Source organism: Acanthopagrus latus, chromosome 13 (genome assembly GCF_904848185.1).
Source record: "Acanthopagrus latus isolate v.2019 chromosome 13, fAcaLat1.1, whole genome shotgun sequence".
NCBI classification, from domain to species: Eukaryota; Metazoa; Chordata; class Actinopteri; order Spariformes; family Sparidae; genus Acanthopagrus; species Acanthopagrus latus.
This window is the reverse complement of record NC_051051.1, coordinates 11,005,471-11,020,275: the sequence shown is the minus strand read 5'-3', so window position 1 is coordinate 11,020,275 and position 14,805 is coordinate 11,005,471. Positions and strand designations below refer to the sequence as shown.

The 14,805-nt window shown below is 43.5% G+C and overlaps 2 protein-coding genes across 5 annotated transcripts; one reads left to right on the top strand and one right to left on the bottom strand.

The window, feature by feature from the left end:
- The first annotated feature begins 403 nt into the window (after positions 1 to 403).
- cfap298 (cilia and flagella associated protein 298) lies at positions 404 to 3,037 on the top strand. Of its 2 annotated transcripts, XM_037120464.1 has the most exons (8): positions 404 to 551; positions 778 to 964; positions 1,300 to 1,467; positions 1,768 to 1,835; positions 1,919 to 2,077; positions 2,210 to 2,341; positions 2,428 to 2,523; positions 2,605 to 3,037. In XM_037120464.1, exons 2-8 carry the CDS (start codon positions 826 to 828, stop codon positions 2,713 to 2,715), a joined length of 873 nt encoding a protein of 290 aa, XP_036976359.1. In that variant the 5' UTR covers positions 404 to 551; positions 778 to 825; the 3' UTR covers positions 2,716 to 3,037. The 2 variants fall into 2 exon arrangements, with proteins under 2 accessions (XP_036976359.1, XP_036976360.1); XM_037120465.1 differs by lacking the exons at positions 404 to 551; positions 778 to 964; positions 1,768 to 1,835 and having other exon boundaries at positions 1,390 to 1,467.
- Positions 3,038 to 4,131: 1,094 nt separating this feature from the next.
- Positions 4,132 to 12,311, bottom strand: eva1c (eva-1 homolog C (C. elegans)). 3 transcript variants are annotated; one of them, XM_037120462.1, is made up of 8 exons: positions 11,646 to 12,311; positions 9,759 to 9,955; positions 9,429 to 9,552; positions 9,176 to 9,328; positions 7,043 to 7,186; positions 6,321 to 6,398; positions 5,308 to 5,400; positions 4,132 to 5,229 (listed from the first exon to the last, which is right to left on the bottom strand). In XM_037120462.1, exons 1-8 carry the CDS (start codon positions 11,734 to 11,736, stop codon positions 4,823 to 4,825), a joined length of 1,287 nt encoding a protein of 428 aa, XP_036976357.1. In that variant the 5' UTR covers positions 11,737 to 12,311; the 3' UTR covers positions 4,132 to 4,822. The 3 variants fall into 3 exon arrangements, with proteins under 3 accessions (XP_036976357.1, XP_036976356.1, XP_036976358.1); XM_037120461.1 differs by having other exon boundaries at positions 11,621 to 12,308; XM_037120463.1 differs by lacking the exon at positions 6,321 to 6,398 and having other exon boundaries at positions 11,621 to 12,311.
- Positions 12,312 to 14,805: the final 2,494 nt, after the last annotated feature.

Sequence of the window (14,805 nt, the reverse complement as noted above, 5' to 3'; positions counted from 1 at the left end):
AAGTTTCAGCTCATTTGTCATGCTTGAAAAGATTACTTGGGTTCAGTCAGTACGTCAAGCAAGGCACACCATCCCTGTAAAGTGGTGTACATGTAATTGATCTATTTATTAATTTACTGGGTGGAAATTCTGACTTTGAGTTTGATACATACGGTCAATACAGACCTCTCCTTTCCACATAGACCGGTCATCAATATCTCTCCCCACACAGTGAGGGAATACAGGTACATAAAGTATATAATACATATTATTTCTATAATTTACTTTAGTGTTCTACATTTTTAAGATATCAATAAAATTATAGAACTCCTTTTTTCAGCCACAATCATGACTAAATTTCATGAGGACTATAATTTGTGACTTATAATGTGTTACCATTACTCGCCATTAGAGGGCAGTGATACTGTTGTCACCTGCCGTAGTTAATTCACACGAAGAAGAAGAAGTAGCAGTACGGACACTGGCTGTATCCTCATGGATTGATCTGAAGTGAGACTTCTCATGTCACCGGTTGTAAACGAAGTCTGTGACCAGTCTTCACAAGTTCATAGGTGAGTGGTACCATTATCAGTCACTGTAGACATATTAACTCTTAAAAAACATTGAGCGAGTCAATGTATACAGCTAGCTAAAACCCGCTAGCTTGTGTAAAGCTAACGTTAGCTTGGTGTTTTCTGGAAGCGTCCGCACACTGCCGTTGCCATGGTTACACTGTTGTCCTGAGGGGGGAACTGGGGTGCTGTTCTTACTCTCAGGCACATCTTTGTGTTGTTGCAGGTTCATTCTATCTCAAAAGACGAACTTCCTTCTAAACGGGTTGGCGAGATGGTGCAGCTGCATGTGAAGCGTGGAGACGAGAGCCAGTTTCTTTACAGCACGACCGTGGACGCGCCTCTGGAGACGGTGATCCAGGAGGTCACAGCCATTTACAACGGGAGACTCAAAGTGGACAGATTATGTTCAGGTGAGACACAGGACATACCCAGTTGTTCTCTCTGTACGCACTGGTCTGTGTAGGGATGATGAGATGCTTCAGCAGGCTTCACTCACACCTCATTGCTTCTCTGCTGTTTAACATGGATACCTGCTTGTTAGCAAAACACCACTAGGCTTGTAAAGTTAAAACAAATCAGAGATAAAGAAGTAACTTTTTAGGTGTGTAAGGGTGTTTCCAATATCAAATGACACTCTAAGTTTTATACATGTGTCATGTCTCTGAGCTCTTGTAGCAGTAAGATGTTTAAGTCTCAGGAGAATACACTCACACACAGACTTTCCTGTTTGTGTTTTCGTCCTCAGAGATCCCAGAGCTGGCAGACCATGGCATCACACTGCCGCCCAACATGCAGGGGCTGACGGAGGAGCAGATGGTGGATCTGAGACTTCAGGATGAATGGGAAGACAAGTGCGTACCCAGCGGAGGGCCAGTGCTTAAGAAGGATGAGATCGGGAGGAGGAATGGACATGGTGTGACTAACTTTTAAGACTCCTATGCATTTTGTTGTAGCTTTGGACTGCAAAGAAATTCTGCAATTCAGTAATGTCAGTTCAGTTGCAAGTATGTCATTTCCCCAGCCCCAGCTGATTGTGCATCCCTGTTGTGTGTCAACATATAAATATGTTACTGTCAATGGTTTTGTAAAGAAGATTATTTGCCATGCATTTTTTTTCTAGTTTGCTTCAGGAAGCTTTATTTTTGAGCAAGCAGGAAAAAAATAGAAAAGGGATTTTGGTAATCTCACAGTCCGTCTCTTTGCCTTCTGCCAGCTCCGAATGATAAAATGAAAGAGGTGTTGATGAGGACAGTGGAAGAGGCCAAGGCACTGATCTCCAAAGTGAGTAAATAAATCTTAAATTGTCTTATTCACTCAGACTCAATTTTTTTTTGACCCATTCTGTCTTTCTCTCCGTCTCTCAGAAACAGGTTCAAGCTAACGTTTGTGTTACAATGGAGATGGTAAAGAAAGCCCTGGATCAGCTCAGGGGTGCTGTCATGATCGTGTATCCAATGGGGCTTCCTCCTCACGACCCCATCAGGATGGAGTTTGAGGACCGCGAAGACCTCTCGGGAACCCAGGTGAACAGCTGAACCCGTCTCAAGTATCAGCTCTCCGTTATTAGTTATATTTGAAGGTGAAGTTGTCTTCACCGCTTCCCTGATGATCCGTCTCCCTCCCTCCTTCCCTCTCCATCTGTCTCCGTACCTCAGGCATCTCTGCAGGTGATCGCCGAGGACGAGTGCCAGCTCTGGTGGGCTGCCAAAGAAATGCAGAGGGGGAAAAAGCTACAGGAATACATCGGCAAAAATGAAAAGACGAAGCTCGTGGTTAAAATCCAAAAAGTGAGAGTGATTTCATCCAATCCAAGGCAAGTATTTTTCTGGCACGAGTTTTGAGTATGACTGTTATTTGTTGTCATTCCCTTCAGAAAGGGCAGGGGGCACCAGCGAGAGAGCCGGTGATCACCGAGGAGCAGCAGAAACAGATGATGATGTATTACCACAGGAGGCAGGAGGAGCTGAAGGTGAGGAAAGGCTGACTGAAGAACACGTTGATGTTTGTGCTGAGCATGCCACTCTGACCTTCTCCCGGTAACTCTTTTCAGAAACTGGAGGAGGCGGATGACGACAGCCACCTGGACTCAGAGTGGTCGGACAGACAGGCCCTGAGAAAACAGTTTCAAGGCCTCACCAACATTAAATGGGGGCCCAGATGAAGAACCCCAACACCTTGAAGCTGCTGCTCTGTACGTGTTCAGCTATATATGCAACTGACAACGATGCCTTATTACAAACCTGAAATCGCTTCAGCGTCTGTGTTATCTGAGGTTTGCCTTAGATTAGGTGTATTTCCAAAATGGCAATGTGAAGAAGACGTGGACTTACTGTACGACAGAACAGGAAAATGTGTCACATGGAAGCTGATGTTGTGATAAACCTGATTTATTCTAACTTAAATGTGTTCCTTTACCAAGTGTTAACCCTGATGAAAAGTTATTTTTATTGAAGCGAAAACATTTAAATAAAAATGTAAGTTGATTTGCTGTACATTTTTATTGTATGTATAGAAAAAAAAAAATCAAACAGGGTGGTTACCAGTGTAGCTTGTATGTGTGCACAATGTTCAAACATTTTTTTTTTTATATTAACAATTTGTCAACATTCAACAAAGTCTTGGAGGTAGCGATTCGGCTGGAACACAGTTTTACACAAGGATGCTACACCTTTCCTCTCTTTGTCTCCCGTTGGTGACACATGCTGCTGAAAGTTGGTGCTGCTCTGAAAGGAGGAAGTTGCCACATAGTAGACGCGTCGTTCCAGCTCTTGTCCCAGCAGGGGATGTGGAAACTGTTCAGAACAAGAAGGGTGAATTGCGACTAATGTGAGACGGAGCGGGACATAATGTCCAGATAGATCTTTAAAGAGACGGTAAACAGGTGTGGCGGGGGAGAGTGGGTCTATTTTAAACACACTTACGTCGTACTATAGGAAAAACAGCGTAATGTGCACACTTCTGTCAGTCCATAATAAATCAATTCAGTGCTTCATTCTGGAGTTTAAAACCCAGAAGGGGTGTTAGGAGATACCTGGAGGATTTTTGACTGATAATGTTCCCTGATTCATCTGGTTCATGACTCATATGAGCTCTTTTAATATCGTTGATACATCATCGACTGGTAGCTCCACAGATTGACCTGTCACTGAAAGCTGCGGCTCCAACAAGACCCTCAAATGATTTGGATTGACTGGTTTATGTGCTATGGGTCAGACATTTTCTCACTACATACACCAATGCCTTTGTCTGGCTTCATTTAAGAAAGGTGGAATTCTTGTGTTTTTTTCAAAGTAACCTAATCTGATATAAAATTCAACTCGTTTTGGGGCCTAAAACCATCTCCAACAACTTGTCTTTCCATGAACCTCCTCGCTACAGTGGTCACACCCTGGCTTGATTTTGTCAGGGCTGGATGGAGGTTTCGGCTCTGATCGTTTCCCATCATGTCAGATCACTCTGTCATTATGTTTGAAGCAACGTGTGCCTCTTCTTTAGCCGTTGGCACTGGTGTATTTACAACATGCCATAAGTGCACTTTGTGAGCAACTGCAGTCAGGCCATAGTCCTCCTCTTGTGATTTTTCTAGGTCAAGAACTTGGTTGGGTTAGACTTGATCTTAGATGTCTCAACTCTTCTTAACTTTCAGTTAGTCGTTGGTTTATTTGGGACTCACAAGTCATGTCTGTCCATCCCGGAAGAGAGATCTTCTGGGATGCAGTTTCTTCAATTTTTCCCAGACAAAGTTTTTTCTTCCAGGTGTTTCCCTCATCAAAAACAAACGGTCTGAGGATAAAGGGTCTTGTATAATATATGGATTGTAAATCCTGTGAGGCAAATGAATGGTATCGAGCGACATAAAAACAATTGACTCGATGTGAATCAATGTGGCATCTATGTGACTTCTGTTAAAAAAAGATTTTACCTTTTTTTTTTATGGCAGTAAACAGAATTTCAACCTGAAACCCTAGCTTCATTTGGTGAAGAATGTGCATAAATACATTTAAACAATTACAGAAAATGTACAAGACCGCCCATTTTACACATTTGAACCCTGCTGATCCCCTAAAAACTGGCTAGTATTGCAGTATAACCCAATAAAATGACATTCTTCATAAACTGAGTGCTCCTTAAAAATGTCAAAACACACAATAAACTGCTTTAAAATGTAAAAAAAACAAAAAAAACAATAACATCTTGCTTTGTGAATAATTCAAGGCTGGGAACAGCTGTTGAGAATCCTGGACACGCTCCTTAAGGTCCCAGTTTTGTTAACACGAGCTGCCGTTCAGATAGGCGTTCATCCATATCTCCTGGATGATCATCTCTCTGCGCTCGATCCTCTCCGCCCGCTCGGCGGCCTCGCTCACATAAGTCACTTCCTCCCAGTCCTGTATCGCCTTCCTTTCTGTTGCCGAGATCAAAGAGCTTTCTGTTTCCTCTCCATCATCTTCATCCTCGTCATCCTCCTCCTCCTCCTCCTCCTCCTCCTCCTGCTGGTGTTGGTGGTGGTGGTGGTGGTGGTTCACAGTCTGGCTGCGTGACTTGGGTGCGCGTCCGTCGCCTCGGCTGACCCGGCTCCACCTGCAGGTCACCCGGACCGAGACGGCCAGCAGCGTGAGCAGGAGGCCGACGCACACGCTGGAGGTGAACAGCAGCGCCGCCATCTCCGGGTGCTCTGTGTGAGGAAGGGAAGGAGGGAGGAGATGCTTAAAACAGGTTCACGAGCGTGGGTAAGCTTTTGAGCGGCGTTTACCTCTGATGTAGGCGTAGGTCAGCAGAGAGTTGCTCATCATGGCTCCTGAGTTGACCGGCCGTTTGGACCCTTTGGAGAGAGGCTCCTCCACATCTGCCAGAGGAGCAGATCAGAATTAGGATGTGAGATTAGAAACGCCACAGAATGCAAAACAATGGCAACAAAAGGTGAAGGAGGTCACAGTTCAATACAGATGAAATGGACTTTCTTACAGACACATCGTCACCACCGTCAATTTCGTCTCCAAAACTACATGGTGTCCCTTTAAATCAGTTTTTTTTTTGTTTGGGTTTTTTTGGTCTTGGTTTCTTAAAAATATAAATAAACAGTCAAATGTCCGTCTGCAAAAGTGACCAAACATTTCCCATAAAATACTGCAAAATTAAAAAAAAATTAATTGCTGTAAATTACAGCTTTCCCCTGTATTCATTTTTTGTACGTAATTTTATGGTCAAATTTTTTTGTAGAAATGAACATTTTCGATGCACAAAAACATCTGAAGTCTGCAAATTAAAGGTCGCAAACTTATACTTATGTTATTTATACAACATATAATTATCCAATCAATCTGCAACATTTGCGTATCAAAATACAGATTTTTTTTAGTAAAATAGAAAAGAGGTTACCTTAAATAACAGTAATTTTATAATAAAAGACATTTTTTACTGTTACAGCACCAGATTCTACCACAGCCCCTGTTGCACCGACCAGAGTTAGCTTTCAACATTTTAAAACTGTCATGGCATTTCAACACAAGGAGTCGTGAAGCCCAGCGTCACCAATACACAGCTGGTCTCAAGAAATGAAACACCCACCGTGACAACTTAACGATATAAGCCAGGACAGTCATGAACAGACATACGGACAAACACTTCAATGAAGATTTATGTGTAGAAAAAAATTATAAAACTAAATCATGGAAAGCACGACAAATTGTATGGTTGAATAAAAAGTAAAAAAAAAAAAAATTGCCACAGAAAAGCTGTAATTGCAACAGATCGTGATGCAGTTACCTTTTTCTGTGTCCACAGTGGGAGATGGGGTGGAGCTGAATATGCGAGGGTCTGCCTCTTTCAATAAAGCCTGCGGTACTACAGGGAGAGAGAGAGTCTTTACACTGCATGTGGAAACACTGATCTGGACTCTACGGTAACATCGTGCCCGCTTCCCACACACAAACCGGGCCCACAATGGAATGACATTCTCACATTGGGAATGTTTTTTTTCCTCTAGTGTTTTTTTTTTGATTACCGGTCTACAAGGTTAACACACATTGTTTTCTCTCGAATGAGATGGAGACGACGAGACACCAACGCCATGGCTGAAGTCTGCTCTCCAAAATTATGACACGCGAACAATGTCGCCGCAATGACCTCACTGGCATTTGTGCCAATCGTAGGAAGTTTACCAGGATGTCAGCCGCCTCCCCCAACCAACCACGCACATCTGAGCTCACAGTCCCCATTATTCCCCGGCTACTGTGTTGTTGCTGGGTGTGATGATGATAAGAACAGCTGATGGCGAAGATCGGCAGATAACAATCCCGCCAGGGGGAAAGCTACAAGCGTTCACTGTCACATAATGAATAAAAAAGAGCGATAAAAACAAAAACAGGCGTGACGTGAACTGCAGGCCTGCTCCTATTTTGAACCCAACCCCACCACCCACTTTTCTCTAATTCATCACCGGAGTGCGTAATTGCATCTTGTGAATGAGGAAGCAGGGAGAGTCGCACCACAAGAATAGACCACGCTGAGGTACTTCCTGGTTCCTGGAAAGCAGGGGTCCCTAAAGGTCTGGTTGCCGACAGCAACGGCGCACTTCTGTTTGCCGTAGCAGGACTTGGACACGAGGTGCACAGCCTCGTGGTTCAGACACTCTGTGGGGAACAGCAGAGAGAGCCAGTCAGTGAATAAGAAACAGTGAACAGTGTGTGTGTGTGTGTGTGTGTGTGTGTGTGTGTGTGTGTGTGTGTGTGTGTGTGTGTGTAAAATACTCTCTAAACTTTGGAACAAGGCTCTACTTCATATGTAGGTTACTTCAGCTGCAATACCCAAACCACTGATTCAGTATTTTGCAGGACTTTGGTTATAATTTAACTACAATGAGATCACTTTTTGGCAGCCATCTGGTGTATTTTTTGTATTTTTTTTGAACACACGAAGCAAATACTTAACTCAGTGCTTCTGAGTTAGTTCAGATGTCCAAATGCATTTCAAGAAGTGTGTCATGGCATTGCAGTATTAGTACAATTTGGAAGAATCCATCATAAACCTCTCTCCTATAGGCCCTTTTTTTTCCGGAGCAGACGCTTTTTGGCCCGCCGCACCAGGAAAAGCACAGGTGCGCTCAATAACACTACCGACAGCGGAATGGAATGCGGCCATTACTGACGTTATTAGTTACACCTGTGCCTTTTTCTGCTTTTACATTTCGAAACACATGCTGTGTGTGGGGGGAATCTGCTGCATTGTTTTTGCTTTGTTCTCTCTTTAATTGAGACCCCGTTGCCCCGTAAAAATCCCCGTCGCTGCGCGCTGTGAAGCAAATTTTCTGGTTCTAATGAGCAGGTTCGAGCTGATATCTCCACGGGGCCCTTCACTTATGTCATCGTCTGCCACGGGGCCCATTTTTGGATAGAAGACGCACTGAGTCATGTCTCAGGAGGAAAACAGCTGTACACAATAACGCTAACGATGAATTCCGTTCATCTGCTCTGGCATCCTTCACGCTGTCACTGCTTATTGGGACACTTAGGCGTTATTAGTAACACCTGTGTTTGTCCTCCTATTGTTCAAATGTCTGTTGAGATTTTGAAAAAAAAAAAAGGGTTTCAGACGCTAATCCCTGGCATTTGCATCGTCACTGGCAGATGCAGAGTCTCGGTGGGACTGTCGCTCTCGGTCAGAGAAGCAGAGAGAGGCGTCGGGGAAGAGGCACTCGAGAACGTGCATCAAGTCACATGCTTTGGGCTGCAGTGGAAAATCTGAGCCCAGTCCCCGACATAGAAGTCCACAGTACAGTCGGGGAAGGTCTCTTTTTTTTTTGCGCGCCACGTTACAATCCGTTCACATCATGTCTGTTGTCGAATTTCACAGGCACTGTTAAGTAGATGCATTTATTTTGGAGACTCAAATAAAGTGTCAGATTATAGGCAATTATTACATATTGTAGTATTACTCGGTAGTATCTACACTGTAGTTAGTAAAGCTGTCACATGTTACAGTTCTAATGCACATATATGTTTTTTAATCATCTTGATATTTTTTGCCTTTTATATATTTGTTCTTACTTACTCTTGTGTCTCATTATCCTTCTCTGTTTATATCTTGTTTATATCTGTAGTGTGATATTTCTGTTCTAAAAGGAGCAACCGTAACATATCCAGGTTCCCCCCCACACTGACACTCAATAAACTATTTCTAACACATACGCATAATTTGACTTCATTAAAGAAAATCAAGTTTTAAAAACAATATCAATACAAACTGCTAATTAAAACAGAGATGGTCTTAAAGCTTTAAAATAAAAAATAAAAAATTGAATAGATTAAATGTTTTCCATATTTCCTGTTTGGCCTCTAAAAGGAAGTGAACTATGTAGAAATTGGCATTCTGTGCCATTTGGCATCCCCCACACAGTTTCACCACTGTTGTAAACACAAAGCCCAGGTCTGTACCAATTTGTCAAACTTAACGTAGGTGCCGACTACAAACAAAACCTATTGCACAATGTCGCACTAAAGCTGATTATCTGTTTGGCATGCTGCAACTTCTTTTACTCAAACCTTTTCCTCTTTCACTGAGACATTATATAACTTACTTAAAAAACAAACAAGCAATCATCTGAATATTCAGTTCAGACTCACCGAACGGGGGTGGTCTGGTCAGGTGCGAGGGGCAGGTGCCACTCTCGCCCAGGCTTCTACCATAGACAGCTGCGTAGATGTTCAGGACCCTGGGGGGCTTGCAGCGCAGGATCATCATCCCCCCATCGCACACCACATGTCTTTTGTGTTCAGCTGAGCGAGGGTGGGGGGAGACAAAAAAAAAAGGATGACAAGGTAATGGGGACGCTTGCAGTGGGAAACTGAGGGGGGAGAACTGAGCTGCTCAACTCACTTGGTTTACACTTGTAGTCCACGTGGAGGTATTTGGTGGTGCCGGGGCAGGGGTCCTTCCCGAACAGCAGGTGGTTGACAGGCAGCTGGCAGTCTCTGTAGCTCTGACACTCTGACAGGAGCTTCTGCACGGCACACACCAGGGACAGTCAGGATTAGATGCGAGCACAGTGATCAGAAGGAAACTGTCATCGTCTAAGAGTGCGTTCGCTACAAAACTAAAACACATATGGGGAGAAAATAAATTGGCTGTTGAACACCCACCAACTTACAACTGACCCAGGGAGAGTAAAAAAAAAAAAGTGCTGCGTATCCCATCTATAAAACGCACCTGTAGGGCAGTAAAAGCTGAGCAGCTGTGGTTGTTGTGGGCTCTGAGCGGAGGGTCCGCCCCGCACAGCGTCGCCTCGCCCGTCCCGTAGAAGGCCGACTGGATGGAGATGGTGGAGTGACGCGGACAGTGGAGCCGCAGAGGGTGCCCGTCGCACGCCCGAACGGAGTGACTGGTGATGATCCTGGACAGATAGTCTGTCAGACAAAAACAGATACAGATGAATTAAAGGGACGCTCCATCAGTTTTTTTTACTCATCAAATTAAGTCTACTTTTCAAGACGTACAACTCAGCCTGAAAGCCTGTATTATAAGTTGAAGTTGTGGGGTTTGATAGAAGGAGGCACTCACCAGACATTTTTGGAACTCAGCCCATATTAAAAACTAAAAGTCAGGCCTTGGTCATCTCAGTTTTCACCATTATTTCCCCGAAAATGTATGAAAGTGCAACACAAAATCACTAGAGTGCCCCTTAAATCCACTTAAATATACTGTGTAAGGGAAGTGACCCTCTGAGGGAGGGTGTGCCTGCAGGTGGCCCACAGTTAGAGGAGGAGAGAAGGAAACACCAACTAAATGAACCTACAGAAAAGGATTCTTAACTTTGACTTATAGAATTAAAAAGGGGTTTTATTTCTTAATCTTCTTCCTCTGTGGTTTCGGACTAGTGTGTGTGGCCCTTTGGGAGCTCTGTCTGTTACCTCATGTTGCCTACCAAGTGCTGACTGCCAGGTTTTCTGTCCTGGGTGGCAAAAATCGCCAACTGTTTTTTTTTTCTTTTTTTTCCTCGCTTGGTGTGCGGATGTGATTAAGTTAACATCTGAGACCAAGTCCTTAATCTTGAGATGTTTGCGCTATTTGTCTTAAACAGCCCGGGAGTGATCGACGCGGAGGGACCTGCAGGTGCCCGACTCCACTGGCTTCAGAGCTGCAACGGTCAATCGATCAGTCAACTTTTTAAAGGTGCAATATGTAAGAGTCGGCCACCTGTCGAAATTCATGCTCCAAACCGATAGGCGGGGGTAGCGTATCACCAGGGTAACCGCTAACTGCTCTTATCTGTGGCTGCCATTCAGTAGTTAGCTCAGTTAGCCATGCAGCTAGTGGTCCAGACTGGGAGCCTTTGCATGTCACACTAGCTAACATAGGAGTTTTGGACCATGACAAGCCGGAAGCTAGCTGGTTAGCATAGCATCCTCAGTCAGTCTCTCAAAAACAATACATAGATAGTTATTTCTCCCGCATCAATTTAGTTGTTTTTTAAAGTTATCAACTGAAATTCTTACATGCTGCACCTTAAAATATATCGCCAGCTATTTTGATACTAAATCTAAGTTGTTTATTTATGAAAGAAAAGGTCAAAATTGTCTGAATCAAGCTTCTGAAATGTGAGAGCTTTCTGGTTTCTTCACTCCTCTGTGGCAGTAAACTGAAGATCTTCAACACAATCAGGCTTCTGGAAACACTGATGACAGCAGATTACCATTTTTCTGACGTTTTATAAACCAATCAGCTAAACCAATAGATCCCACCACAAATAATCAAAAGGATTGATCAACAGTACACAATCAGTAGCTGCAGTGCCGGTTAAGAGGATGTTTAAGTCTCTGAGTCCAGTGCCGAAAAAAATACATTACAAGAAGATAAGACGCCACATTGTGTCTTTTTACATGATCCCCTCTGAGACAGGTGTGCAGCTTCATGCCAGGTCTGAAGTGTCACCTGAAAAACAGCTGTTATTACACTCCTCATGACAGTAGCAAAAGGGATCTTTAACCATGCTGGTGTATCCCCCATCCACCCTCCTCCTCTCTGCATCATCATCACCACCACCAACACCATCATCATCATCATCATCTTACTTGAGAAATCAGCCAGTCCACTCACACGTCTGGTCCACAGGAGCAGAGTCAGGTAGAAGAGGCTGTGGCTCCAGTCTAGACGGCTGACGGTCCGCATCCCCTGTCTCTGAGATCATATTAGAGACGCTCGGAAATTCACCGCGGGCTGCGGGACTCCGTGAAAACCCGTGCGAGCAGGTCGGCGGGAGAAAGCACCCCCCTCGACTTCATCCATGTGTCTCCTTTCTAAAACAGAAAAAAAAAAAAAAAAATACCACCGATGGAGCAGAAGAGAGCGCCTACCCGCAGCACCCACAGAGAGGAGGTTAGCAAATAGCAGCTGCGCAACAAGTTGCTCCAAAAAGTGACGGACGAGCGGAGATCAGCCCGACGCGTGGCCTCAAGTCCCGACTTCCCCCACCGCGCCGTCCGACAGCACGGATCTGCGAGATCAATGCAATGCGGGAGGCTAAAGGCGTCTTACAGTAACAGCTGAGTGGGAATTCTGGCGTGGGCGTGGCAGATAAAAACTATTTTAAAGGGAAGAGGGGGGCGACGCACACTCAATGGTATGACGCACGGCCGGGCAGGAGGGAGCCTTCTGTTTTCTCTCCCCCCCCCCATCACCAAACATGAGGCGCGTGTTTACTTTTTGGATTACTGCAAAATACTTTCATTCTGTGGGGTTCCTCCTCTTCCTTTCTCCCCTCCCTCATCCTCCCTTCCCACTCTTACAAACTCACAGGTGCACGTTTTCTTTTTTTTATGTTTTTTTTTTGGTGAACATTTCTTACAGTGTGAATTTGATATAGGTTTTTTTCCCCACTCTCTGCTCATTAACTCTCATTATGATTTCTAGGTCATTTTCTAGAAAGATCTAGCTTAAAACATTATTGTCCCATGTTAGATTTACCGTTTATCCTGTGACATGTCTGATATTTTTGGTCCCTAAAACCAACGCCACACATTTAATTTGACTTGCATTGCATATCCATTTAAAGGTACTCTATGCGACTTTCATTGTTTACAGTTTTGGTTGCAAGGGTCCTTTATCCTTGAACCGTATGCCCGTCTTGCTTTCAGGTTTGTACCTACAAACTTACAAATGCAAACATCCGGCTTTCAAGTACACTGAAAACTCACGGTTAGCTTTTGCAAACTGCTGTTCCTCATATCAAGAGGCTCTGTTCCTGTTTACAGGCCTGTGGAATAAAGTTGCATGGTGCACCTTTAAAAGCGTGATTTGTTAAACATGCCCCGAGATTTAGCGCGCACCAAGAAATGTTATTTGACAGCTAAGATGTAACGACTGATATGATACTGATATTATGCACTGAACGACCCCGACGTCTCCTCATCCCCTCACTTCACTGCCGAACAGCGCACACGTTGAAGACCATTGAAAAGATGTTTTATTTAATCTCACCGTCATGTCCCCACCACTGTTCAACACAAAGGGACACCAACGACTGTGTGGATTCAACTTGAGTGTAATTACTGAACGCAAGCAGAACAAAGATTTTAAAGACCCCCCCCCACACCCCCGCCACACATTTATCGAGGCACGCAAACGTCTCTAATGTGTGTTTGACATGGATTCTGCAGAAGAAGAAAAAATACATTTAATTACTATGTTAAATACCAAAATTCCAGATTATAGCAATCTGCAAATATTTCCCATTTTAAGTTTAAATCCCGGACACATGATGTCTCCATCCTCAGTGTGCATGCACACGAGGTTTCCACATCCCACTAGTGACTGAGTAAAAGAAATGGCAATTTAGTTTGAAAATAAAAAGTAAGCAGCCGCCTCTCATCCGACTTAAAATCTTTGTCTTAAAATCCGATTGCCAGAGAGCACAGAGAAAAGTTTAACTTCAAACAATGAATGTGAAAACAGCTATCCAGTGTCAAACTCTGCACATTCATCATTCCACACAATGAGGCTCAAACATTAAACCGTAGAAACACAAAGACAAATGGGTTTTGGACAAGAAAACAACAAATAAATAAGAAGAAATGTGGTGCAAGTTCCAATATAATACACAGCACACTTTGATGTTACTGATGCTTTGTGTGTGTCCCAAATTCACTTCAGCTTTTTTTTTTTTTTTCGGTTTCAAGCCAGCGATATTATGATTCTGTTTCTTTTCATAAACTGTCGATGCCCTAGCCGTGGTGCCTTTGAATGAAGCAGGGGGCCTACTGGGTAAACTGCTCCGTTGCCCCACATCCATGACCCACTCCATGGTAACCGGTCAATCTATGTGTCAGACTGCAGAGCAGGCCTACAACAGTCAGACTGACAGAGACGTTGGGGTCTCCACGCTCGCCTCCCAGGAGGGGAGGGAGGAACTGCGAGGTGATATTTTGCATACAAACTGGACGACAGGCCCCCTAGTCGGTTCTGTTCTCTGTACTTTAGCTTTAGGCACCCAGGGAGTGGCTCATGAAACCCCTTTCATGAGAGGTTATCCCTCCAAAGCCTGTGGAATTTTGTTGTCAAGCTGGAGATGTTTCCTGCACTTTGTTTTCAAGGCGAGATTCAGACACGTGGATCAAAAAATGAAGTAAAAATTTTTTAAAAAGCACCCGAGTCGATGTGCAGTTTTACTCCAGAGGAATGGTGAAAAGACATTTATCCAAAATATGTGGACATGTAGGCAGAGGATATCGTCTTATTTTTGTAAATGCATAGATATAACGCACTGGAAAGTTAAGACAGAACCAGCTGACCTCCTTGTGAGTGCTTATTCCAACTGTTCATTGTAGATACACTTGACTTAATTAAAATTTAAGATGTCTTTCCCATCATTTTTCACATTTTCCCCATTTTTGACCTGCTATATTTTATATGAAAATGTTGGGATCTTGTTTAAAATTTAAAAAAATATATATTTTTAATATATATTTTCTTTTCTGCACTTTTGTTCACACAACCTGTAGCTCTGATGATGAACTAATCGTAGGATACAGCAGGATTTCTGATGTCTTTACACTTAATAAAGTATAATTTAACATGAAAAATATAATACAACTATTAAAATAAGGTTTAATCATGTAAATGTAGTGGTTTTCTTTTGATTAGTCTTCCAAAGTTGCCACATAGATAGATTTAAAACATACTGCAGTTCATTCTAACACGAGGCCACTCCCACTGAACCACCTCTTTCTGCTTGTTTCATCAGACGGAGGGACAATCAATA